Raw genomic sequence first — 27,176 nt, forward strand, 5'->3', positions numbered from 1 at the left:
ATGTCCCCTTTTCATTATCTTATGTATCATAAACTATATCCATTGAGTTGACAGATAGCGCTGAAACTTATAAATCTAAAGGAACTGGATCTACCATCTTTTTTTTTTTCTTTTAGACTCTTTAATTGATATGGAAAATAATGTGCCAAAATAAGGTTAAAACAGCTGTTTTAAATAAAAACCTAAAATATATATAATGAAAAATGAAATTATACCTGAAGATTCATATCGCAAAGAATAGAATAACATACATATTTTAGTGCCTTTGACTGACTTAAAGATACATGATTGTTATGTCTTACATATGCAATATATCTTGTAAATCATGTCATTGATTTTATCCGTAAGTCTTGTACAAAGGCTAACAATTGAGACAAAATGTATGTTTCTGTCTTAAATGTATAATTTCTACATGTTTTACAAACAGCATCAAGTAATCATTGATTTCAAAACAATAATTTTAAAGATTTGGCAAAGGAATCATCACTGCACAACTTGCAACATTCTTTTTGATTCTTTTTTTTTTTATATGCAATCTTAATCTAGTTTTCTAAATATTGTCTCTAAGTAGCCCATTGACATTATATAAAAGAAATTGACAAAAATACAAAATTAGATTTTATAATTTATACCTGCAGATTTATTCCCATGCCTGTAAAATGTATCCATAAGGTTAGTGATCAATTAAAAATTTGCTGAAACTACATAGGTGCATGTAAAGTATCTGAGGGTCGATGTTGCTATTACACCCACTTGGTAATTCATTTCATTTAAATATTCGTCAAAAAAGAATTCTAATTTGAAAAGAAAACTAATAAAACACTGTAGCACTCAGTGCTCCCAGATGAATTGGTTCTAAAACATTTTCTGTGGATGTGAAAATTTGCATTTGCTTGGCTTCCATAGAGGTCATTCGAATTATTGAGAGGTTGAATTATTAGAGGTAACTCGAGTTATTGAATTGAAGAAATATAATATATTATTGATAAGATTTTTATTGTTCTTATGTAATAGATGAAAAAATTTCTCAAAATATGTATGATTCTTGCAAAAATCACAAGATTTCATAAAGCTATTTGCAGAGATATAAAACTATGAGTGACTAGAATACATTGGATACTGTCGTTTTTTCATAATTCAAAAATTTTCTTTTAATCTGTACTCTACCATGTCTGATTTATTCTCGGCAATGATTTAAAATTTTTGACAACATTTTGATTTTCTCTCTCTCTCTCTTTCAAATTGTTTTTAAAAAAATAATAAGCTTTCTGCATAAAAATACTAAAGTTGTGCCCTTTTATCATTGTTTTGCTTTGGGGGAGGGGGGGGGGGTGAGTTGAAATAAAATTCGCATGAAATGGATTTATTAAGGGAAAATAATGAAATGACTGAATTACATTCATTTCCCATCATCCCTTTAAAGAAAGATGTATTATAAAATTTTAAAACTAGAAATAAAAAGGAAAAATTAAATTTCTTTAAAAGAATTAATGAGGAGACAGATAGCACTAATTTATCGTGTGTGTGTGTCTTTCAACCTTACTGCAGTTATCAAAAAAAATTTCTAATATAAAATTATTTATATTAACTTCAAGCACTTTATGTGATGATTTTTTTTGGTCATGCTTTTCGCGAGTTAAACTTGATTCAGTTTTCTTTCTTTTTTTTTTTTTTACTTTGTCATTATCAATTCAATTAAATGTTTCCACTTGTATCTCAGATCGATTTAAAAAGCTGAATGGGTGAATCAGTTTTAGATTCAATCAACACGTTGTTTGTTATGAAGCCACCTGTCTAAACCCGTCTAATTGGATTATCCTTTCTCTACTGTAATTGTGAGATAATAGAGAAAGGTTCATGCTTTTGAATCAGTTTTAGATTCAATCAACACGTTGTTTGTTATGAAGCCACCTGTCTAAACCCGTCTAATTGGATTATCCTTTCTCTACTGTAATTGTGAGATAATAGAGAAGGGTTCATGCTTTTGAATCAGTTTTAGATTCAATCAACACGTTGTTTGTTATGAAGCCACCTGTCTAAACCCGTCTAATTGGATTATCCTTTCTCTACTGTAATTGTGAGATAATAGAGAAGGGTTCATGCTTTTGAATCAGTTTTAGATTCAATCAACACGTTGTTTGTTATGAAGCCACCTGTCTAAACCCGTCTAATTGGATTATCCTTTCTCTACTGTAATTGTGAGATAATAGAGAAAGGTTCATGCTTTTGAATCAGTTTTAGATTCAATCAACACGTTGTTTGTTATGAAGCCACCTGTCTAAACCCGTCTAATTGGATTATCCTTTCTCTACTGTAATTGTGAGATAATAGAGAAGGGTTCATGCTTTTGAATCAGTTTTAGATTCAATCAACACGTTGTTTGTTATGAAGCCACCTGTCTAAACCCGTCTAATTGGATTATCCTTTCTCTACTGTAATTGTGAGATAATAGAGAAAGGTTCATGCTTTTGAATCAGTTTTAGATTCAATCAACACGTTGTTTGTTATGAAGCCACCTGTCTAAACCCGTCTAATTGGATTATCCTTTCTCTACTGTAATTGTGAGATAATAGAGAAGGGTTCATGCTGCTCATGCTTTTCGCGAGTTAAACTTGATTCAGTTTTCTTTCTTTTTTTTTTTTTTTTTTTTTTTACTTTGTCATTATCAATTCAATCAAATGTTTCCACTTGTATCTCAGATCGATTTAAAAAGCTGAATGGGTGAATCAGTTTTAGATTCAATCAACACGTTGTTTGTTATGAAGCCACCTGTCTAAACCCGTCTAATTGGATTATCCTTTCTCTACTGTAATTGTGAGATAATAGAGAAGGATTCTAATTTGAAATGAGACAAAATAATCTACATGTAAAACTACTTTTTATTTCTCATTTTCTTAATGTTACCTAGTTTCCGTCTCTATTACGTCTGGTTTTACTGGAGTATAACTCATTTCTTTCTCTCTCAGTTTGTCTAAATGCGAATCTTAAACTGATATCTTGTATTTTAAAATTATTTAACTTTTCTTGAGAAATATTGCTACCATGGAAAAATTCTAACCAGTATAATTCAACTTCGGTAATCTTGCAGCAGGCGAATTATCGTTTTACTACTTATTTCTCAGATGGCGCCCCTAGTGAATTAAGCTATTTCGTATTGTTTGACAACGAATTCTAAAACCCTCCGCGCTTTTGCGCATGCGTTAGGATGGGTTTAATTCGTCGAAATAGGGTGAGAGGAAAGATGAAAGGAGGGAATGTTTGCAATTAACAATAAAATAAATTCGGAATACTTGCAGATTGAATTAAATTAATACTGTCAGAAACGATACGATATTCACATTCACGTGAAGGAAAAAATGGAAAAAAATATCTAATAGGGCGAAAATCAAGGTCAAAGAATGACGAAGAATTCCAGAAATGCGCCCACCCTTCTGCGTCTCTCCTTTTAATGAGATAGAATCGTAGAAAAGTGGTTGTCTCAAAATACTGAAACGAACAGTACATTCAGTTTGTAAGAAGAGAAGCTAGGCCATGGGATTTTTTTAAAATCAAAAAATTCTTTCCAGTATTTACTTAAGATACCGCCGGCTCCGCCAATTTTATTATTGTACTTTTTCATTACAAAAACCTGCGCAACCAGATTGAAAAAAAAAAAAAAAAAAAAATTCAAGGTGACGATATCTAGAGATGCATAATCCACGATTTTTTGAATAACAAATAATATTGCTATTGTTATTTTTAAATATCTGTTATTTCAATCATTATTAATGAAAAATTATTACTTAATATTAAATATAAAATTTATTAATTGTAATTAATACTTAATTTACTAATTTAATTAACGTGTGATTGAATTAATTTATCTGTTTCAGCTTACTTCTTAAATTTTATTTTTTTCTCAAAACTATTTATTTAATTTATTTATTAGAGTGAACCATTTTCTGGAAAAGATGAGTTAAAAATATATGTCATTTCTTTAAAATGTTTACTTTAGTCCTATATTCTACCAATAGATGGCGCCAGCAGTAAACCGAGTACATGTAATCAAAGTCAATCATGTCACGAGCAATAAAAAATGATCTGTATGGAATAGTGCATCATCAAATACGAATATCGGTGACTTCCCATTTTCCAGTGAAGCCTCGCACTTTCCGGTGAAATCACCGCTGCGATAAATTTCAGTGATATGCAATTCAATGATACGATACGATAATTCCAATAACCGGTCCGTTCACTTTTCATCTAATCACAGATTTCTTTCGAGAGCTTCCATTGGACAGATCGTATCGTCGCCGCTCCGGCAAATTTCAGTGATATCGTATCGATTGTTAGTTTCTATCGTGATCCAAAACTTGTAATCGAAATATCATCAGTAAGATCGTATGAAGGATTTGAATCACACCCCTCTTTGAAAAGTATTGATCACTTGTATTTGTGACTTTTTGATATTGGTTACGTAACAACCGCTCTGAAAATATTCGTCACCCCTAACGATATCTGCAGTATCTCAGCCGAGTACTGAACAGATTTTTTTTTTTTACATTAATATATACACAGTATAGAGAAAATAATGTAATTTTCAAAAAATTGGAAATCCAGATTTTGACGAATCTTTTACCCTGAGTTCGAAAAATACAATCTTGGAATTTCGTTTGTCTGTGACAAAGATAGCTCAAAAATACTTTGAGCTAGATAGATGAAAATTGGTATGCTGTCTTTAAACCATGTTTGTAAATTTCTGTCCAATTTTGAGTAAAATCTATACAGAGGAAGTTTGGTTTTCTGAATATTAATTAGCACAATAATTACAAACCAAAACAGGCGAATGTATAAAATTTAGTACACAGCTTTAACATCCAAAATGTAAATAAGTTGCCAAATTTGGAGGCAAATCCTTCAATCGTCTTCCGTCTGTACTTTCAAAGTATGTTGTTGTTGTTTTTGTTTCTTATGGCACTTGAAATGGACAAGCCCGCTGTTACGAAGACAGCGATTTTAATCCGGTGGGGGAGCATCTCTTGTTTTTTTAGTAGCGCCAAAGAGGCCAAGAGTACGACTTAGCTACTCACGCAGCACCCATTCACTTGCACAACCTCTTTTTACAGGAGGGCACATTCACACATCTCACAGATAGAACAACGCAAGAACAACCATGCCCAAACCGAAACTCGAACCCAGGACGCCCAGATCACGGGGAAGACGCGCTACCCCTATACCAGGACGCCGGCTCAAAGTATGTAAGCACAACTCAAAAACTACTAAATATGTAACTTTAGACTTAAATATGTCAACTTGGTCTATGATTTTTTTCTACTACAGTTGTAGTTTTCTGTCAAATTTTTGTTTCAATCGGTTGAGAAAAACGCATCTAAAACATAAGTTAGATTTTCGAATACTATTAACCCCATACCAGAGATTAATCGCCAAAGAAAACACAATAGATTCATTAAAAATGCTTAACTCGCGCCAAAGGTTTATGTTTCTGTGTTGCAACGCGTTCTCTGGGATAACATTATATTAGAGAGAACGCGAGAAAGTTTTGGGTGGGCCACGCCAGCTAGTTTAAATTTTTGAAAAAAGGCATCATACGGCTTTGCTGGCCTCTGAAGTTAGAATCTATTAGCTTTTGCAAGCAAACTGGATATCAGAAATTTCCGAATTAGGCTTAATCGTGCTCTCGATGCCAGGTTGCATTATCTAAGAAATAACTAACCTATTTTATTCATTGAATATTTATGGCTATGTATTTCTAGTATCTGAAGAGGAATTTTTTTATATGATTTTCTGTTTTCATTGCATAATTTATAAAATGTTTAATATTTGGATTGAATTTTTATTCCGTTTTATTTCTTTGTTACTTCGGCATTAAGAATTTTGATAGGTATGTAGAAAAAGTCTATGCCTTTTTTCCAATTTGAAATATTAATTTAATGCAATAAATTTGTAATGAACTGAAAAAAAAAACACAGTAATGTAACATTTTAAGTTATTGCCTAATATTTACCGTTACAAATTTTATTGTAGTCTGATGTTCGCTTTGCAAACTATTTATTGTAGAAAATTGGATGCAGATAGTTGAAGTTTAAATTGTACTTTTCACAAAGAAACATCAACAGCAAACTACTCGAAGAGTCTATCGATTTCATAAAAAAGTGCCGAAGCCACTTTGGATCGTTGCTGGAATTGCTAGATTTGAAGTTGCATTATTATTCTGTTCTTTCGAACTTGCATTCATTACAATAAAGTTTTTGTAATCAAAGTGGCCCTGTTCTGCCATATACGATTCTGTTTTTTGACAGATGTGTTTCAAGTATTCAAAATTTTACGATATTAACTCTTTTAAGATAGATTCAGTTTAAAACTGTAAGGCATTACATTGTTTACAAAGACGTTTGAACTTCAGCATGTTTCAAGATTGCCCAAAAATGACACGCATCAGCTAGTAATTATGGATTCTATGTCAAAGGTTCTGCTTGAAATAATAGCTGTCCATTAGCTAGTTCTCCACGTCTTGGTAAAGTAAAAATCTTAGCGGTAAGTATTTTTAATCCGAAGAATTATTTTAGATTTATTTATATATCAGCTTGGCTTTAATGACGCTTAGGAATGCTGGGTTCTATTTAGATGTCTTATTTCCTCTGTGGTTAATTCTGAACTTTTTAGTGACGATGCTGAAAGATTACGCAATTTTTCTCCTTAATCTTAATAAACAGTTGACCTAATTTAAAAGTCACTCATTATACTAAATGATAATATTATAGCATACATCTAATGATACCAAAATCGTTTACCGAAGATTATATTAAATGGATAAAGAGTGCAGCAACAAGAAATACATAGGATTTTTTAATATTAAATAGAATACAATTATTTTATATATTTTATTAATAATTAGATGCCTTTTATTTGGAAGTATCCATCTGCCTTTCCAGTATTTAATGCAGAAACCTGGTATTGCAGAAAATAATGAATACATCTTATAGGATTCATTATCCAAAGATAAAAATAAAATTTAAAGAATGTACCAAATTGGTGTAGTAAAATTGAAAATGCTGCGAAATCAGATAAATACAAATTGAATTTTGAGAGCTTATCGAAATCTAAAGGGAATCAAAATTGGCTTTAACTTAGATACGCCATTCCGTGCAAGTGATAAGCATACTCTATTAAAATAGAAACATTAAGATAGATTTTGCGCAAACTCTTATTAATTCATTTGGTTTATCTTATTTTGGTACAGATTACATCGTTTCGTGCCAGAAAGTTTCATGAATTAAAACCATTTGGACTTGTGAAATTATGTATAAATAAATAAATTTTGTCTTTTTCATTTATTATTACTTCTTTGCATTATTTTATTTGTATTTTATTATTTTTGTATTTATTTTTATTTTATTTTTTATTTTGTGAAGTTAGAATGCAATATTGGTTGATATCTATTTTAGTATTCTCTTCCACGTCATCCTTAATAAGTTAATATTCTTAACAAGTCAAGTATGAACTAATGCAAATATGGATTATTACATTTTCTATGAAATATTTTGCTAAAATCATAAGAGGTTGTTTTTTTCATATTAATATAGGAATAAAAGGAGATTAATAGCATTCAAACTAGAGATTAAAAAAGTAATCTTATCTGAACAACTTTGTTTTCTTTCTTAATATATTAATTTAAAATTAGATTTTTTCCTGTTCCATTTGTTTCCATGGATTTTGTAAAGTTTAAAAAAATCATTGTTACAGTTTTATAAATTCACAGGTTGCATGAAATCTGTTAAAATGAACATGCCACGATTCTAGCCGGGTGCAAAACATCTATTTAGTTGGGTAATTTTTTTTCCTGTTTTTTAATTATAGTTGAGAAAAGGTATTTAATTAAAAAGAATGTGGGAATCTCAGCAAACTTACGCGGCAAGCAACATTGTTGTTGTTGTTGTTGTATTGTGACTTATGGCACTTTACAAGTCCGCTGACCATTGTCTGTCAGCGATTTAAACCGAGTGAGCGTCTCTTGTTTAGTCAGTAGCGCCAACTAGGACCAAGAGTACGACTTAGCTACTTCATGCATCACATTCGCTTGCACAACCCTTTTTTACAGGGGGGCACATTCACACACCTCACAGGTAGAGCAAGAAGAACAACCATGCTCGAATCCCGGACGCCCAGATCATGGGGAAGACGCGCTAGCCCTATGCCAGGACGCCGGCAAGCAACGTGTTAACTGCATACGTTTATATCGTAAAAACTAATGCCAAAATATGTTAAGGTTGTCATTAAGATATCCATTTGAATATCGGCACTACGGAAGTGTAGTATCCCAACAGCAGAGAATGTAATTACTCATATTATTTGGTTTTTCGATTTTTTTTTTTGGGGGGGGGGGATGTAGTGTTGTTGTCCAGGCAGGTGGTGTAATTATTATTCAGAAAAGAATGGGTTACTTAAGAAAGTTACTTTGACAGAATACTTTTGAGCTTATGATTAACACCACGAAAATGATGCCACTTTTCGTAATCGTGAATTTTAATATGTCTGTGAAATTAGCAGTGTTTTTTCAGGATGTGTTCAACTCTATTAATTTGATTTTAAAAATTGCATTATCTTTATGGTTTATTTTATTAGAAGATGAAATGCGCAGTATTATTCGATAAGAGATTCTACATGTTTTTTTACTAATGAAATATTATCTATTTAATTAATTGTTGCAGAATCTTCATTAAAACCCTGTTCATACCGAAAAATTTTTGAACGAAATTTGAAATGCAAATAATATAAAAATATTTATGGTAAAGTTTAGTTAGGTTTTAAAATAATTGTTGAAAGCTAACTAGTGTAAGCGTCATAAATGAGAAAGTTAAAATATATGTAACTATTGACACACGTTAGAATCTCTCTTTCTCCTAAACAAAAACTTTTGAAATTTGTATTATATTTTTAATGTAAAAGATACTTTTTTATAAAACATTATAATACAAATTATACGCAAAATCCCCGCATCAGCTGTAACTTTATTTTTAATGTATATTATGAAAAATGAAATAGGATTTCTATTGTTTTCAACTTTGCCTTCAATGAAAAAAAATCTGTTTCAATAAGGAAATTTAACCCTTTGCACTCAGAAAAGTAATTCGATGCATGATTCATCTTATGCAAGGACTTGTTTATTGCTTCAAAAAATAAATATCTATTATCCGCCTTTGACGACCAGTTTGTTCGTCCAGATTATTGATTTTTGGGGCTGTTAAATGATTAATTATATGAAATCATTAAAAAAAACATTTTACCTTGTTGTATGATATGGCTGAAAAAAATTAATTTAAGTTAATCAATTTATTACGAATTAAAAAAATGTATACAATACGAAATAAAAGCATAAGTGAAGATCTACATTAAGGATTGGTAAAAACACGATTGAATGTTTCGATAAGTGGGTTTGAATTCCATCTTAGCATTTAAAAATATTATTAAGTATAATACATGAAATCTTATTAAAATTAAGGGGAAAAATTATTTAGAAATGAAACTGATATCGCTAAAGCTAATACGAAGAATATTTTTATAAGATAATTGATGAGATATGAAAATTAGTTTCCGTAAACAAGTCATAACGATTATTTATCTGACAATGATTAAATCTATTTTTATGCTTGATTAAATTCTCTGTTCGAAATCTATTTCTTGATTTATTTTATATCCTCTTTCTTCTGACTGAATGCAGTTTGTTGTTACACTGCGAACCATCTAGAGAAAATTGTTGTTGTTATTTTGCAGCTCCAAAGAAAGCATCGTGTTCAATGCAGATGTAAAAGCATTCAATGAAGTTGTTTGAAATCGGTATGATGGTTTGCTTGCATTTGTTTGTTAAAATTCGGAAATAAAAAATAGCCGCAATTTCTGTACCGCAAACGCTGTTAGCCTAGTAACTAACCATATGCATATGTGATATATATAGAGAGATAATTGTTTTAAGTTGAATTTCTTTGAAAAAAACTAATCTACAATTTACTAGTCTGTACATATTTTTTACAATCAAAATTTTTTAAAAAATTCATAAATAAAACTTCAGAATGATGCACCGTTTTGAATATTATCTAAGAAGAGTCCTCCGAGTGGATAGCGTTAATGCACCTTAGTTTTTGAGAAAATTATCATTACGTTTCGAAACGATATTTAAAAACAGCAAAGACATAATTTTTTTCAAAATAATTAGAATTAATTTCTAAAGAATGGTACAAAATTATCTTAAATTTTGTGAGTGGCAACTTAAAAAGTAATTACAATCAAATATGAAGGCAACCATTTTCAAATGAGAATCTAAATCTCCATTGAATGTTAAAAGCAAATAACCAAGTTTTGAATAAATTTTTAAGGAACAGAAAATGTCAAAACAATTTGGAAAACAGAGAGAAATATATAAATATATTTTTTTTAAATTTCTTATTTTAACTATTTCTGTATATTATGTTTTGATTATGTCAAATTCGATTTGGTAAACAAATCTTGGATGACTCCTTCTTGTTTGCTTGCCATAATGCATACTTAATGGAAGCATAATTTTTAATTAACAAAACTTAACAATTTCTTTAATTATCAAGAAACCTTCATGTTATTTCAAGTTCATATTTATATTCATATTATTTTTAAGTCATTAATCTATTGATTTTTTTTTTTAAAATTTCTATAATGAGCAAAAATATTGGCTTTTCAGTTGTTGTTTTTTTTTAATTCAGATTTAAATTTATGATTTATTTTCTCATGAAAAATGAAAAATTAATAAAACAGAATTAACAAAAATGTTTCAAACGATTTTTTACTTGGAACTAAATTTTCAATGTTTTTTTACAAAATAACCTAGATATGATTTCTTATAAAATGTATTCGAAAAATAACACGAATAGAATAAGATAAAATGAATTAAATATTTCGCCCAACAAAGATATTAAAATGGATCCTATTTAAATATATATATATAATTATGAATAAAAATGAAATACATTACGAAATCACGATTCCTTCCATGAAAAACTAAATTATTTCCACTGTGAAGAAACGAATTATTCTCTCTATTTAAAAATAAATTAGACTTCCCATGAAGAAATAAATCATTGATTTATTAGAATAGTAAATGTTTCTAGGAGTCAATAAAAATAATAATAGATAAGTTAATATCTTATGTATTTTATTCAGCGAAACATATTTTAAAATAAATATTATACAATCTTTTATAAATAAACTCATCAAAATATATAAAAACACAAATAAAATACGAAAAACTTTTGAGCTCAGATAAGTGTAACATTGAGATAAGTTCTATATGTGTCTCATTTATTATATTAGTCAGTCAGTATAATTGGATAGCTTCACATCAATCACTAATTTCAATTTAGTTTTTAAAAAAACTGTTTTATAATTTCAAATTTCGGCTTTATTATATTAATTTAAACATTAAAATAACGAATTTTTAAATCAATATAAAAAATAATTATTATTATAAAAAAAATTTGTAACCAAAGCAAAATTTATCTTTGCAGTAGCAAGCATTATGAAAGGAAAATGAAAAGGTTGGAATATAAATTTTCAAAGTATACATAAATTATCATATATAAATATTTATATATGATAATTGCAGTAGCAAGCATTATGAAAGAAAAATGAAAAGGTTGGAATATAAATTTTCAAAGTTTACATAAATTATCATATATAAATATTTATATATGATAATTGCAGTAGCAAGCATTATGAAAGGAAAATGAAAAGGTTGGAATATAAATTTTCAAAGTATACATAAATTATCATATATAAATATTTATATATGATAATTGCAGTAGCAAGCATTATGAAAGGAAAATGAAAAGGTTGGAATATAAATTTTCAAAGTATACATAAATTATCATATATAAATATTTATATATGATAATTGCAGTAGCAAGCATTATGAAAGGAAAATGAAAAGGTTGGAATATAAATTTTCAAAGTTTACATAAATTATCATATATAAATATTTACACAGAATTATTCTTAAAACGAATTCTTGTCATGTCAATAAAAATATAAATTAAGTTATAATGTGATATATGCAATTCTCATAAAACATGAATTAGTAAAGACAATTTAACTTGACAAAATTAAAATACTTTCACTTTTATATCATTACGCTTAGTTAACTGATTCTGCATATATAAATATGTACATAATACAGGTATTACTCTAATCACAACCCATTAGTTAATTTCAAAACCATTACAAATATGCATAAATTTCTAGTTAGAGTAAAGAATTACATTTTACCCTTTTTCAATCAATTTATCTATATTTTTTATCAATCTCCTTGTGCTATTAGTCATAATTAATAAAATATCTCAGATACTTAAAATTTTTCAGCGTTTGTCTCAAGAAATATCACCCAATCAATGAACCCAGCAGTTGATTGGTCTAGAATAAAAAAAAAAATTTCTGCCGTCAATATTGATTTAAAGCTTTATAAATCAATATTTGCTCACAGAAGAATGGGGCCGTTTTATGTCAAATATTAGAGTTTCGTCATTTAAAAAAAAATCAAATATGGCTCATTAGACCCTGATAATTATATAAAAATTTGTCTTTTTAGCAGTTTATTTATTGATTGAAAAAAAAATAACATTTGAAGCTTTTTTTCCAACTGGTCATATATGTCTAGATCTAACGGTTAAGTAACGAACTATTAAACAACAGTAGAGTAGATACCCATTATATTAGAATAAATTTGAGTAGTAAAAAATGTTTAATGATTAAAATTATTTATTGCTAAATTATCTAATTTTATGATGTTTTTGTTATAATCATAAAGCTTAGAATCTCCTGTTACATCATTCGTCGGCAAAATGGTCATTTCTTGTGTTCTATGTGCTGTCACTTTAATCCGTTTTTAGCTTCATCTATAATCTATTCTTCCGTTACAGTTCTCCGTCTTTTCACATAGAAAAAATTCTAGATGAATAAATTTTTCAGAGTTCAAATTTCAACGCCAGCATGTGTCTGCAATAATTGTTTCAAAATTAAGACAGACACCATTTCCTAATGTTGATATCTTTCAGAATTTTAAGTTAACAGAGTCTCATTCATATATTGGGACGCATTGGCAATAATATTTCCAAGATCAGAAATGTTTCGACTTGTCATGTTTTGATGCAAACTGTGTTTGGCCCAACTTGGGAATGTGTTTAAGTCGAACATGGCTACTCCTAGTGTGTTGACCATGAACAGTTGAACACCACAGCACACTAAATTCATAACAAGCCCTGGTTTCGCCTGTAAAGAAAAAATATATTTTAACAACTATTTTGAAGTAAATTGCTGCCTTCGCATTGTGAAGGGGGGAAAAATTATCCTCTAATTTAGATAATAATTATTTATTTTTCAAATTTTTCATTTACTTGCGTGATAAATCTTCCGATTTCTAATTTTGAACTATGAACTATTTGTAATATTTTTTTTATAAATTTCTTTTGATTTTCTTATACGTCATTTTAGATGCAACTTGCATAATGTAAAAGTTGTCCAAAACATTCTACATGGCAAATATTCATATCAAGAGCTGCCAAAATTGACATAGATATTTCCTTGATTATAAATGCTTATTAAAAAGGCAATTTTCAAAATTTTAATTTCATTTTTGTTTAAAATGAATCGAAATTAATATATTCACTCATTGAATTTGGAGCATTTTATTGTACGAATGCATTTTTAATTATTTTAAAATTCCAAAAAAAATAAACTTTTAAGTGTTGCTAATTTTATTTGCATATAATGTTTTTCTCTAATTTTTATAAATGTTAAAACCTTACTACATGCATATTTTACAACAAAACCATTTATTTTTTCATTTATTGAATTTATGCTCACGTGTGAGGGTATTATAAGCGCACGTCATCTATACTAAATTATTAAATGCAAATTTTAGAAATAAAAGTAGAAGAATATAACCTAAAAATTATCATACTACAAAGGTTTAGTCCAGTCACGTTTAAATATTTTTTGTGAGTATTTTTCTACTCTGAAACAGAATAGACTATAAAAGATTTCCTTTTAAATTTTAAGTTCATAAGTTTGTGATACAGCAATGCAATAAGCAAAGGCATTTGATTATTTCCGACACGAATGAATGTATCCGATGCCGGTTAATAGTCGAAAAAAAGCAACCAATCTAATCAATAAATTCTAACATACTCTTTAATATGGGTGCTATTCCACTCATAACAGTCGCATAAGCTTGTAGACTTTTTAGAATTATGAAAGCTATAAGTGCTTCGATTTTTATTTTTTGAGTTCCACATTTGAGAATTTTGTTCTTCGTAATATAGCAAAGAAAACAAGCACTTGTGTATTATTAACCACATACCGTTTGATGGATAACACTAGCAAAAGTGCTTATTAACCTGTTAAATGGGTATGACGAAATATTTCAATGCAAAACGAATTGAATATGAATTAATTACCCGGTTAATAGGTTAATGGGCGATTATTTTGGCAATTAATATTTAGGGTGTAATTAATTCAAACGTACCGGAAAGCTAACCGTATTTTTGATGCCTTTTTTTTCGACCTACTGAAACCAAAATTTAACAAAGCATGGCAAATGAAACCACGAGATCACATACCAAATTTCATTAATTCAAGTTGTGTTTTTAGTTATGGGTTTACATGCATGTGAAAATACAGATTGCCAGACTGTCATTCTCTTGATGGATTTCAAATTTGATACGTATCTATATTTTAGATATTAATTCTGTATACTAAATTGTATCTATCCAACACCTTGTTTTTTTATAATTATCGTGTTCACTTATATTCATTCAGACTTCCTCTTAGTGGACTTTATTCAAAATGTATAGAAATCCTCAAATTTGGTGTATAGTCCAGGTGCCAGGTTTCATCTGCTTAGGTCGAAGCTTTTTTGAATTACAACCTTCAGAGACAGATAGAAAAAAAATTCAAAATTGTGCTTTTTGGCCTCGGGAAGTTGGACAACGTAGTAACCGATAATATCTCCTGCTCGCTCTTTTTGATATACTTCAGATATGAAAAAGTAAAAAGAGAAGATACATTTTTTATAAACGTTACATTTAATTTGAAATATTTCAAGATCTATTGCGTTGCAAAATATATAGAGCAGCTAATATAACCAGACACTAATAATAGAGGGATTACATACTAGAAAAAATATTTCGGAATACTGACAAAATTTTATAACCAAGCATTTTTGATAAGATTATAATTACCTAACAGAACTAGAATAAATGCCGGTCTAGACGAATTGGTATTCTACTAACAATATCGCGAATATAATTCTCACATATTAACTAATGAAAGTTGTAGAAGAAAATCTCATGCACATTTACACTAATAAGAAATCAAAAAAAAAAAAAAAAATACTTTATGTAGTATACTTTAGACGTAAATATATAATAACATTAGACTTTTGTTTCCTTTCATTTGGAGTGTATCTGACAATAATGTTTACGAATACTCATTTCAAAAATAATCGCTAAAATCAGTTTAAATATAAAATAATAAAATTTTCAGGCCTCAACTCATTAACCTTTACTACAGTCAGCATAAAAATTGTAAATGAAATGTGAAGTTTACAATTAGCATACATAGCTTACTTATATTCGCGCTTTATTTATATCTTTGTTCACACAACTATAAACCAACCGATTTACATAGAAGTTTTTAAAAAAAATCCGCCTTAGTTGCTTGACACTGAAATAGAAATTTCAAATTGAGCATCTAATAATAATACGGGCCATATTTTTAGTTCCAAAAAGAGTTATAGACGACGGTGTATGACTATATATATTGATAATAGGAATTTTCTAAGGATGTTTAATAGTATCATAATTATAACCTCTTTAGTGTTGCATGAAAGAAGTGTTAAGCAAATGAACATGCGCCGGCATTCGTGAAATTATAGAACCTACCATATCTATTGTTCTCATGTTTCCATTCTCGAAAGCTATGGCATTTGGAGGCGTGGCAACAGGCAACATGAAAGCATAGGAGCACACGATAGAAACTGGCAGCATCAGGCACAGGGGATTCACACCAATGGATATGGCCTATAAAATGATACAAAATTTAAAAGAAATATTGGTTTTAAAAATATATTATTGGAATAACAGTACATTGGACAGCATTACGAATGTATTTATTCAAGTTTAAACATGCTTGTATTGTTAATGAGATTTTATTTCTTTCAAATATGTTATTTGGGAGAAGTAACACGCCCACAAGTGCAGTAAAACTCAAACTTCATTGTCGTTGTAGAAACAGCAGTTAAGTGGATATATTTGATTACCTAAGCAAACAAATGAATGACTAAAAGAAAACCCATTTAATTTACTTAAAATGTTACTAAAAATTTACTTAAAAATTAAAATTACTTAATTTACTTATATGCTTACTATAAAATAATTTAACAAGTTGAATGAAAATCAGTTTCAACATATTCAATAAGTTTAGTTTTATGTAAGAATTCTTTGTATTCACAATTTTTTTTCCTAAATATAAATTTCCTTCCATGTCTCTAAGAGTAAGACTTAAAAATGGTTGAATACTTAAGAATTATATTAATTTTTATCAAATCGTTTATGGCAATAGAAAATCTATATAAAACACATTATTAAAATTATTTGATTAATTTTATTAAAATGAATGCTTTTTCTCCAGTATATAATGCATATATTGCCAACATAAGGATTTTAATTCATTTTAATGAAATGAAAACACAAATTTAATTAGAACTCTGAATTGCCACATCAGATAGTAAATTTCATATGCTTAAGTCATTACATTTTTAAGTTAGGATATTCATGTACTTGTGAAATTACAGACTGATAGAAGGTCGTTCCGTTGAGGAATTTGACTCCCTGAATTTGATTTGATACATATTTTAAATGCTAAATATGTGCAACATATTTATCCATATAGCTTTCTTTGATTTTCAATCATCGTGTTAACTCTTATTTGGATAAACAGATTACCTCTCAATGTATTAAGCCCAGGTGTTAATAGAAATCCACAAGCTTTTAGCAATACCCATAAACCAAATTTCATCCGTCTGGCTGAAAGTGCTTTTGAATTATTTTTATCATAGACAGATAAAATAAAAATGTGGTTTTTTTTCTCGAACCCAGGGAGATTTGAAACGTGGAGATTCATCAAATTTGTGAAATCTAAAATTTTGACGTTTGTAATACTTTCTCTTAGTATATTCCGTGTATAGCAGAAAATAAAAATTGCTTATTTCACCCAACTGTGCTACTTTTAAAAGTTCGTCCCATTGTTTTTAATTACACTGTATAAAGGCAAATTCAAATTTCGCGACATCTTTCCCAGAATTGGCATTCTCTGACGTCATGATTTTTCGTAAAACAATGTAAAATATTTTGATGTTAATTCTGTTGTATGAATTTATTTCTAGCATTGATTTGCGATAAGGGTGCTCGTTCAGCTTAGAGAGATCTTAATGCAACACCAGCGAATTTATTGCGATCTAACAGGTCTGATTGTTTGAATAAAAAAAATGAATGCAAGATAACATAATTATATAACAATGATTTAAAGAATGGATGACGTGAAGCAAATTATTATGTAAAAAAAAAGTTATCCACGTTTTATTTAAGGCGAGGTTTAATCACGAATGCTATATTTTTAGGCGAATTTTGGCCAAATATAATCCTGACATTTTTTTTATTGCAACCTTAAAGCCATTTGTTAGTATTTAATGTAATCAAACAAGTTGATTCTTTTTTTTTTGGCGAGCTTTTATATAATTGGCACGATACTGTGCTGTTTCACGGAAAACTGGACAATTCTCTCAAATCTTTCCGTTATCAGCAATCTTTCATAGTTTTATGTTATTAAAAAATTGACTTGAGATTCCAATAATGCACCTACCATTTGATTGAGGACAGGCAGTAGAATAGTAGCTGCTGTGGTGTTCGATGCGATTTCCGTAATCATAGCTGTCATGAAGCAAATAATGGCAACAACAGCACCAGGGGGCAGAACGTTCAGAGATGACAGTTTCTCTCCTAATAGTTCAGATAGCCCAGATTCCTATTCATGAAAAAATATTGTTAATGCACTCAAAAATTATTAAGTGAATTGAAGGAAATTTACAGGATCCAGTATTTTTTTTCTTTCATAATTAATTATGCAAAGGGAAATTCATTAAACTCAACTTATTAATCGTTTCCACTCTTATGTCGATTTTGACTCACTATTCTATAAGACGAATCGTTTTCACATTCTTGGTAGATAATTATTATAATAAAAGCCATGTAATAGCAAAATTCTTAAATTAAATTTTTGGAATATAACAAATGGCAATTTTTTTTAGCTTCCTAAGAAAATTAAAAATTATCCTTACAAACATTCTGGATTTACAGAACAACACATTTAGGTATAATCATGTCATTGAACTTTTCGAAGTGCAAAGGGTTAAGAGCTTGTAGTGATCGTAGCGCCATCTTTTATTCATGTCATTCTAAAGCGCTACCTATCTAGTTTCCCTAATACAATCTATGTTAATACTTCGCCCGGGGAATCCCCGTTCTATATAGGGATGACGAATATTTTCAGAGCGGTTATTACGTAACCAATATCAAAAAGTCACAGATACAAGTGATCAATACTCTTCAAAGAGGGGTGTGATTCAAATCCTTCATACGATCTTACTGATGATATTTCGATTACAGGTTTTGGATCACGATAGAAACTAACAATCGATACGATATCACTGAAATTTGCCGGAGCGGTGACGATACGATCTGTCCAATGGAAGCTCTCGAAAGAAATCTGTGATTGCATTGAAAAGTGAACGGACCGGTTATTGGAATTATCGTATCGTATCATTGAATTGCATATCACTGAAATTTATCGGAGCGGTGATTCACCGGAAAGTGCGAGGCTTCACTGGAAAGTGCGAAGTCACCGATCCACTTTACGGGAGTGACCGATATTCGTATTTGATGATGCACTATTCCATATAGATAATTTTTAATTGCTCGTGACATGATTGACTTTGATTACATGTACTCTATTTACTGCTGGCGTCATCTATTGGTAGAATATAGGACTAAAGTAAACATTTTAAAGAAATGACATATATTTTTAGCTCATCTTTTCCAGAAAATGGTTCACTCTAATAAATAAATTAAATTAATAGTTTTGAGAAAAAAATAAAATTTAAGAAGTAAGCTGAGATAAATTAATTCAATCACACGTTAATTAAATTAAGTATTAATTACAATTAATAAATTTTATATTTAATATTAAGTAATAATTTTTAATTAATAATATGATTGAAATAACAGATATTTGGAACGCATATTTAAAAATAACAATAGCAATATTATTTGTTATTCAAAAAATCGTGGATTATGCATCTCTAGTTTTATATATACGTGCGCTAAGCAGTGATGTTCCGATAGTTGTTAGTGAAATAAAGAGTTTATTTTCCTAATAGCGATGAAGTGCTTAATACAACACTCTACATGAACATCACCATAATGGTGACCGAACTACCAATCTCAAAATTATGAAATGTAGTAAATTTATTAATGAAGAGACTTGAGCTCAAAAATTATTTCTTGATAAAAGAAAGTTAAAAGAACATAATATACAATCATTAATCCAATACCTGTGCTCCATGTGCCAAAGCAAAACCTCCTCCTAACAATAAAAGAACACCCCAGGGCAGTTTTGCTTGAGCTGTCTTCCACTCCAGTAAAGGTCGGCTGTTCAGATCACGAAGATTCGAAGGCAAGTAGAACAGTAGAAAAGAAACAGCAATGGCAGGGGCTGAATCTCCAATTTTCCTAGATGATGAAATGGTCAAGTCATATTATATGAAAGTCATAAGGTCAATTCTTATCATATGAAATGGTCAAGTTCAGTGATAAAAGAGACATTTTAACCAAATAATAAATAAATTTGATGAATTACAACTACTTTAATTCTTTTAACGGTATATTCGAATTGCCTTATTATATCGATATCATTTAAAATGCAGTTCAAGCTTTAGAAAACCGTCAAACAAAACCACAATCATTGTTAGAACTTTAGCTTACGATGAAGTCTTATCGTCACTCTCGCAAAAATTTAGCCAATTGTTAAAATGCTTGTCAAATAGATACCATCTTGAGTTGCATCAAAAAACAAATAAAAACAAAACAAAACAAAAAAAATTCAATTTTCGTTCTGTTCGCCGAAATTTTGTGGATTGTCTTATCTGGGAAATTTGAAAACTTAAAATTTTATGGATGAGTCTGAACAGGTATTGCTTGAAAAAATTATACTTTGGCAATTGTTCCCTGCACTGATTTTCTATTAGTCGTCGCAACTAATGGACATTAAAAATAATGCTAAAATTTATTTTTAAATCTCCAAAAACTTTATTCTGCAAATGGTGGTCCAAAACTCTGCGAGTAATTGCACAACTGATGGTGGTCCAAAACTCTGCGAGTAATTGCACAACTGATGGTGGTCCAAAACTCTGTGAGTAATTGTACAACTGATCGTTGTTTGGAAATTTTCTTAATGAAATGTATTCATTCATATTCAAAAGTAACACCCTTAAATTTCAGTAAATAATGGCATTTTTCAAACAGGAAATGCATATTTGATGAAAAAAAGCATTTAAAAAATTATTTTTGTTATTGCTTAGTTGATAACAATGAAGATGAATGTGTGAGAATGTGTATGTGCTGATGTTCTACAGGCCAAACCGTTTGACCTAGAGTTATCAAATTTGGCGCATAAATACTTCGGAAAGTCAAAGTGTGTACATTGGAGGGATTTTTTAAAAAATTTAGTCAGAATTTTAATTAAAAATTAAGAGAAATTTTGACGTTTCCTTCGATAACTTTTGTAAATATTACAGCATTAGAATGATTTTTAAGTCATTCAAAATTTTAAAATAGCATTTCCCTCCTTTTTTCTTGCATCAGACTACCCTCGTATAAGAAAAGTTAAATTAATCATCATATTTAAGCTTAAGAGCTGACAGGTAATCTAATTTCAATTCCTACTATTAGCTCACACTCTTTCTATATATATCTTGTTCAAATTTTCAATCGCTAATAAAATACTTTTTATTCATCCACTCAAGTTCAAATACATTTTTTAAAACTTGTAGAGAATGACACTTGATATAATAGCTTTTTTTAATATTAATTTATTAATTATTAAATTAAATTAAGTTTTAATACTTTAAATAGAGTTTTAGCAGTTTGTAAGAAAAATTGAAATCAACAGGCAGTAGCTCAATTGGTAAAATGCAAGGATTTCAGTATTTTTCACGTGAAGGTGAAGAATGCGAGTTCAATTTTTGCAAAAGTAGGAATTGACTTAAATTTTTTTTATATATTACTTGTTTATGAGATATAATTGAAAAAGCAGATTACTTACGTGTCCGAACCAAAGATACTCGCCCAGCCAGGAATAAACTTGGGATCCCGAAATACCCATAAAAACACTAAAATCAGGAACAATACTATCACAGAAGCCTCATGAGACCTGAAAATTTATGATAGCGATGATTAATGAGATTCTATCATTCTAATACAACATTTTTATTTAAAATTAGAAATTAAATTTCAAAATTTCATAGATGAAATTATTATTGTAAGGAAGTAGGTGTATATCTTAGGATAATTTTAAAATTCTGCGTTTCCTATGTGTTTTTAATTAAAAAAAAGTTGCAATTCCAATTCTTAATTTCTGAATTTGAACAATATCTTCTAAAGAAAATCTCATAAATTAATACAAAATGCAGGGTATATTTTTATACGAATTTAGTTTTATAATTTCTTATTATGTTTTTCAGTTCCTGTATCACAGAATAAATAATCCGTTAATTTAAAAAGATTTCATAGTAGTTCATACTTATAAAAAAAAATCCCAAATTTCATGTTATTTACCTATTTAAACACATAATATAAATACAACATATTCCGTATTTCAAGGTATTATAAATTTTTAAGATTTTGAACAAATTATTTTATAAACTTTTAAGCAAACAAGATCTAGCTTTATACCTTCTTTTAATTAAATAATAATACTCCAGTACTCATGCATTGACATAAGCATTTGTTCTTCACAAACTTAAGTCTGCTTAAATAAGTCTTTTCATGCCTATTATTACATAGACTGGTTTTATACTATTTTAATTAGTGGAGATTCTAACCTTGCATTTTTAGTATGTGACAAACGAAAAATGGGGCATCTTTTATTGGTCAAAGCAACTTTGAAGTAGCAAGTTAATACAAATGATAGAAGCCTGATTTCAATAAATGAAATTAGATTCTAGTCAGGAATCTACTAAGTATATTTTGGTTGAAGAAAAACATGCTATAGCCAGTCCAACTTCGTTGGAGACAATTACATGCTTAAAGTGCGCATCAATCAATCAAGTTATTTTTTTTAATATTGCACAGCTGGAGAATGGAATACATAATGTCCTTCATCCAATTCTTATTCTTAAGCTCTTTCCTGCCTTGACAGAAGGCCAATGGTGGGTTATTTCAGGTTGAAGGACAGGAAATATAAGGATTCAAGTCAATTTAAAGTAAACAAATCAATTTAAAGTTTTAACTTACGACAAACGTCCAAGTCGAATATATCTTTTTGAAATTATTTCATGAATCCTCTCTTTTGATTCAATATTGTGGTCTATATTCCTGAAAAAAATAAAATAATTATTTTTTTCCTTTTGTTAGTTGTTTAGAACTAGTAAAGACTTTAATTGCTAAAAATTGCAATCTTATTTTTATTTGCTTTAATTAAATATTTTCTTTATTAATATAAATATTTAAAAATGAAAAACTTTAAAATTGCAAAATAATAATACAGAAATACATGTTTAATACGAAATAATAATAATCTACATGTTATTTCTCGGTTACCATTTGAACTATTTTTATAAACCTGAAGCATTTATTTATCTTCAATAATCGTTGAAATTTTAAAAAAAAACTACGTTGATTCGGTATAAGTTTCGGAAGTCTTTCTGATTCTTAGCTTGCTTGTCTTGGGAGAAGAGTACTGTTTGCATTGATATTCTTGATAAAGTTCGAAAAAAAATATATGAAGCATAACACATCTTAAGGATATCATTGCGAAGAAACATTTTGATTTTAGAGGTGATTCAAGAAGTGTTGTCTCTTTTTAAACATGGACCAAAAGTTGTAAAGGGCTAAAAAAAATTTAGAATTATCATAGTAGAATCGCCAGCACAATTTGGTTTTAACGGCGACCAAAAAGCGCTAAGAAAAAAATTACTCAAAATTATAAAATATACTCAAGTGCATAAATACACACACATACATATGCAAAAGCATCAGCAAACAACTATATAGCACGTGCAAATCACATGCTATATAGTTTGAGGATTGAAATCGCCAAATAGACGAAATTTTTTCTTGGCGCTTTTTGATCGCCGTTACAACTGATTAGTAGTACCGAATCGCCAATAAATTGCAGCAGTAAATTGTATCTACAGCAGTACTGATCTGCTGTCTTGATAGAACAGTGTGGAAAATTGCTGTTTTAACATTGGTAGTTACGTCCACAGCCCTTTTGTGACGCATTTGCGAGTAACCCATGATTATGTAAATCATTACTAACATGATCAGATGATGGATAAATCATCTCCTTTTTACTATAATCAAGATTCGACTAACTGTTTTCTCACTAGTATAAGTACGGCTCTGTGTTGCTGTTTGTTAACATTATATATAATTTACATTGAATATTTTTGATACTGTATATGATATGTATGCTTTAACTTCCAATTATTTTAGTTATAAGTTACGAATTAGTAACAAAATTAGCATGACCTATAGGTTTAGTTGTTAAATTTTAATTAAGAATCTGTTTTCGATTGTTTTTCTATAAACATTTTCAGATAAAATTGCATCTTTCTTTCAATTGACATAAGGCTAATAGGTTGTCTATACAAACAGTATTTTTCTTTTATCGTAATAAATGTAAAATTCTTCGAGTCAAATAGATCTGACGTTATAGAGCTAGAACATTATAGGAATTATTATTATTATTGTTATTTTGAATAACGGGAAACATTCATAATCTATAAAAATATAATATAATATTTAGTCTAGTGTAAATATATCGTAAAATGTGGCGGAATTCAGCTATATTAGATATAAACGTGCGGTTCACATATTTAATGAAATTTGAAAAAAATATCAGTCAGTGAGTTACTTTTAGAGAGATTTCTTGCCGAATAGTTTCTAATTTTACTGATAATCTTCTAAAAAGTCTCTTCGCTGATCTTGGATAAATTATTCAATTTATAAAGAAAATTTTAATATTTCAGAACTTTCATTTTAAATTCGAATTCTATAATACATGGACAATTATGTTCTGCAGTACAAAATATTGTATTCTAAAACGAAAAAATAGTAAAATTAGCTTTCAATTTTTTTTCTTTCGAATTTTGTTATTCTGTAAGAAGCTAATAAAAACTCATAATTCAATAAACAATATTTAAGTTAAATTATTTAAAGAATGCAATTATTTTACTTACGAACAACGAACGTACACCAGCCAAAGATAGAACCAACCAATGAGAACGCACAGAATCATTCCGGGTACATTGTACATCATCCAGGTTGCGAAAGTTATATCTGTACTCTCTGGGTGAAGTCTAGAATCATGAAATTATTGTTTGGAATAGGAAAATAGTGATTTCTAAACGACAAAATAAATACAGTACATTCCCGAGTATCCGGTTCAGGACTATCCGACTTCCGTATTATCCGGCCTAGTTTTCTTTCATCGTAATTAAATCAAGGAATCAATGCGTTGCATTGGCAACATTGTTTATGTTTCCTGCATTTAATTGAGGCTTCACAGAATTTATATTAATATGTGAACAATTTGTATCCTTTAACTTACTTTTCCCTCAAATAAATTCCTGAAACGTGCAGTGTAGTATATAAACATATATAAACTACCAGTACAGAGCCTTCTATTTCAAATCGACATGTTACCGGCAACTGCTTCTATGATTTAACGGGTCACTGCCGCCTTCACATTCTACGAGGCTTGAGATAAATAGAGGGTTTAGCATTCAATAAGAAAGAAAATACTTATTATATCAGTGAGTTTTGATGTAAAAACTTTGTTTTCTGGTATTGGGGGCAAAGAAATAAGTTCAAAGAACTCCGGTATATCCGGCGTTTTTGTTATCCGGCCTGCCCTTCCGTCACATTAGGCCGGATACTAGGGAGTGAATGTATGTAATTAATGATTTAATTTCCAAAGCTCCTTTTTATAATTTTGGCTTCCGATTGATTTAATTTAACGCATGAAGACTTTCAATTTTAGAATGAGAAATTTTCTCCAGAAAATAAAATAATATTGCATATTCAGAATGTTAAAATATTCTTTAATGAGAATATTTTAATGAGAAATTTATATCAAAGTATATTATGATTTGTCACAGACTTTGATATCATGCTAATTAATTGATAAATGATACTAAAATATTTTATTTCATAATTAAAATTAAATAATAATCTCTTGGTTTATTTACAAAAATAAATCAAGATATGTACAGTTGTTAGTACAGTTAATAAACCAAGATATGTACAGTTGTTAGTACAGTTAATAAATCAAGATATGTATAATTGTTAGATATGTACAAAATTAGTATGCAAAGGGAATTTGAATATCATACATGGGCATAAATAAGTGATTTAAATCAATTTTTTCCAAATCTAAATAATTAAAATTAGTCTTTTCTAAATATTCTTTTGAAAACCTTGTGAAAATATTGCATGTTCGGTGCGAAAAATATCATTCAAGTTATTTTTTCAACACTCCATCATGGCCAAATTTGTATTATCAGATCTGAAAATAAACGCTTGTAGATAATAGTATTGATAAAAATGTATTTCAAGAACTTTTATATAATTAAAAAATGTTTTGAAATTATAATCAATAACGAAGAAAAAGAATAATCCTAATTATAATCACATTAAATTCATAATGGCTTTTTAGGATTCATTTTGGGTACCGTGTATGAGTGATTTTCTTTTAAAATTTTATTCAAAACGACATCTTCGAGGAGTTCGCCTTATTAGATCATAGATTCAACTTAGCCTGGGAGGCAGATAAGAGTTCTTAATAAATGCATTCTATCTCTAGAAATTTAAAGGCTTCTGTTGTAACTAGTCAAACAATAAATAATTACATGCTTCGCTTTACAAAAGCTGTATATTAAACGCAAACGATCGCATACTGTACTTTTAAATATCAGTAGGAACAACATCAAAATTATGATACTTTAAGAAACAAAAGCTTACTCTTCCAGCATCCCTTTAAGCACTAAGTTTGGTCCTGTTCCAGTGAGTGTTCCAGTGCCACCAATATTAGCTGCATAACAAACACTAAGAAGGCATGCCACCTTCAGAGTAGAGCTTCTGGCTTCCAGACTATAAAGTACATAAAAAGAAAAGAAAAATTACGCATAGTCCAGGGAAAAAGTTAATAAACACATGCAAAATGTGCGTTGCTTCTAGCTTTCTGACTATAAATTATATAAAAAGAAAATTAAGTTAATGTATAGCCAATGAAAAAAAAGTTAATAAAAACTTGATAATATGTGCATATAGGAAACATATTGTAGGTGAAGGGTTATTTGATTAAAACGATAATACAAGGTATATATAAGAAAAATTAATCTATTTAAAGTTGTATATAGTTATAATTATACACCTAAAATTTATGAAATTTACCAAGATTTTAATCAAGAGAAGCGACAGGCAAATTTTAATAAAGAGGCTTCTAAGAAAATAATTAGTTATTATTGTCCTTATTCCACAGAATATTACCCTAGAAAAGATTAATGAAGACAAATCAAGACTATTATTGCAAAGATTTCTGAGATATCAGAATAGAAAACTAGACATTCATAGGCTAAGACATTCTAAAAATTTTATCAGCATGATGGAGAGTAATTGGCAAATAAATTCTGACAAACATATTACGTCATCATGAATAATCCACTCTTTAAATTAGCCCTGAAGCGAAAGATCACATTGATATCAATGTAGGTGTCTTGTAAACCAAACATAAAGAAAATGGCGACTAATTACCCTTCCTTC

General features: G+C 29.1%; 1 protein-coding gene across 1 annotated transcript in view; it reads right to left on the reverse strand.

Annotated features, from left to right (window-relative positions):
- Positions 1-11,942: 11,942 nt before the first annotated feature.
- LOC129965801 (Na(+)/citrate cotransporter-like) overlaps positions 11,943-27,176 on the reverse strand; it is a 39,149-nt gene continuing 23,915 nt past the window's right edge. Inside the window, exons 6-13 of the mRNA XM_056079998.1 lie at positions 26,376-26,504; positions 24,593-24,712; positions 22,644-22,724; positions 21,454-21,561; positions 19,685-19,862; positions 17,938-18,099; positions 15,960-16,097; positions 11,943-13,287 (exon numbers count right to left, since the gene is read on the reverse strand). Of these exons, the coding sequence (XP_055935973.1) occupies positions 13,078-13,287; positions 15,960-16,097; positions 17,938-18,099; positions 19,685-19,862; positions 21,454-21,561; positions 22,644-22,724; positions 24,593-24,712; positions 26,376-26,504 (1,126 nt within the window). The 3' untranslated portion in view covers positions 11,943-13,077. The remainder of the gene's footprint in view (positions 13,288-15,959; positions 16,098-17,937; positions 18,100-19,684; positions 19,863-21,453; positions 21,562-22,643; positions 22,725-24,592; positions 24,713-26,375; positions 26,505-27,176) is intronic.

This window comes from Argiope bruennichi, chromosome 4, assembly GCF_947563725.1.
Source record: "Argiope bruennichi chromosome 4, qqArgBrue1.1, whole genome shotgun sequence".
NCBI lineage: Eukaryota > Metazoa > Arthropoda > Arachnida > Araneae > Araneidae > Argiope > Argiope bruennichi.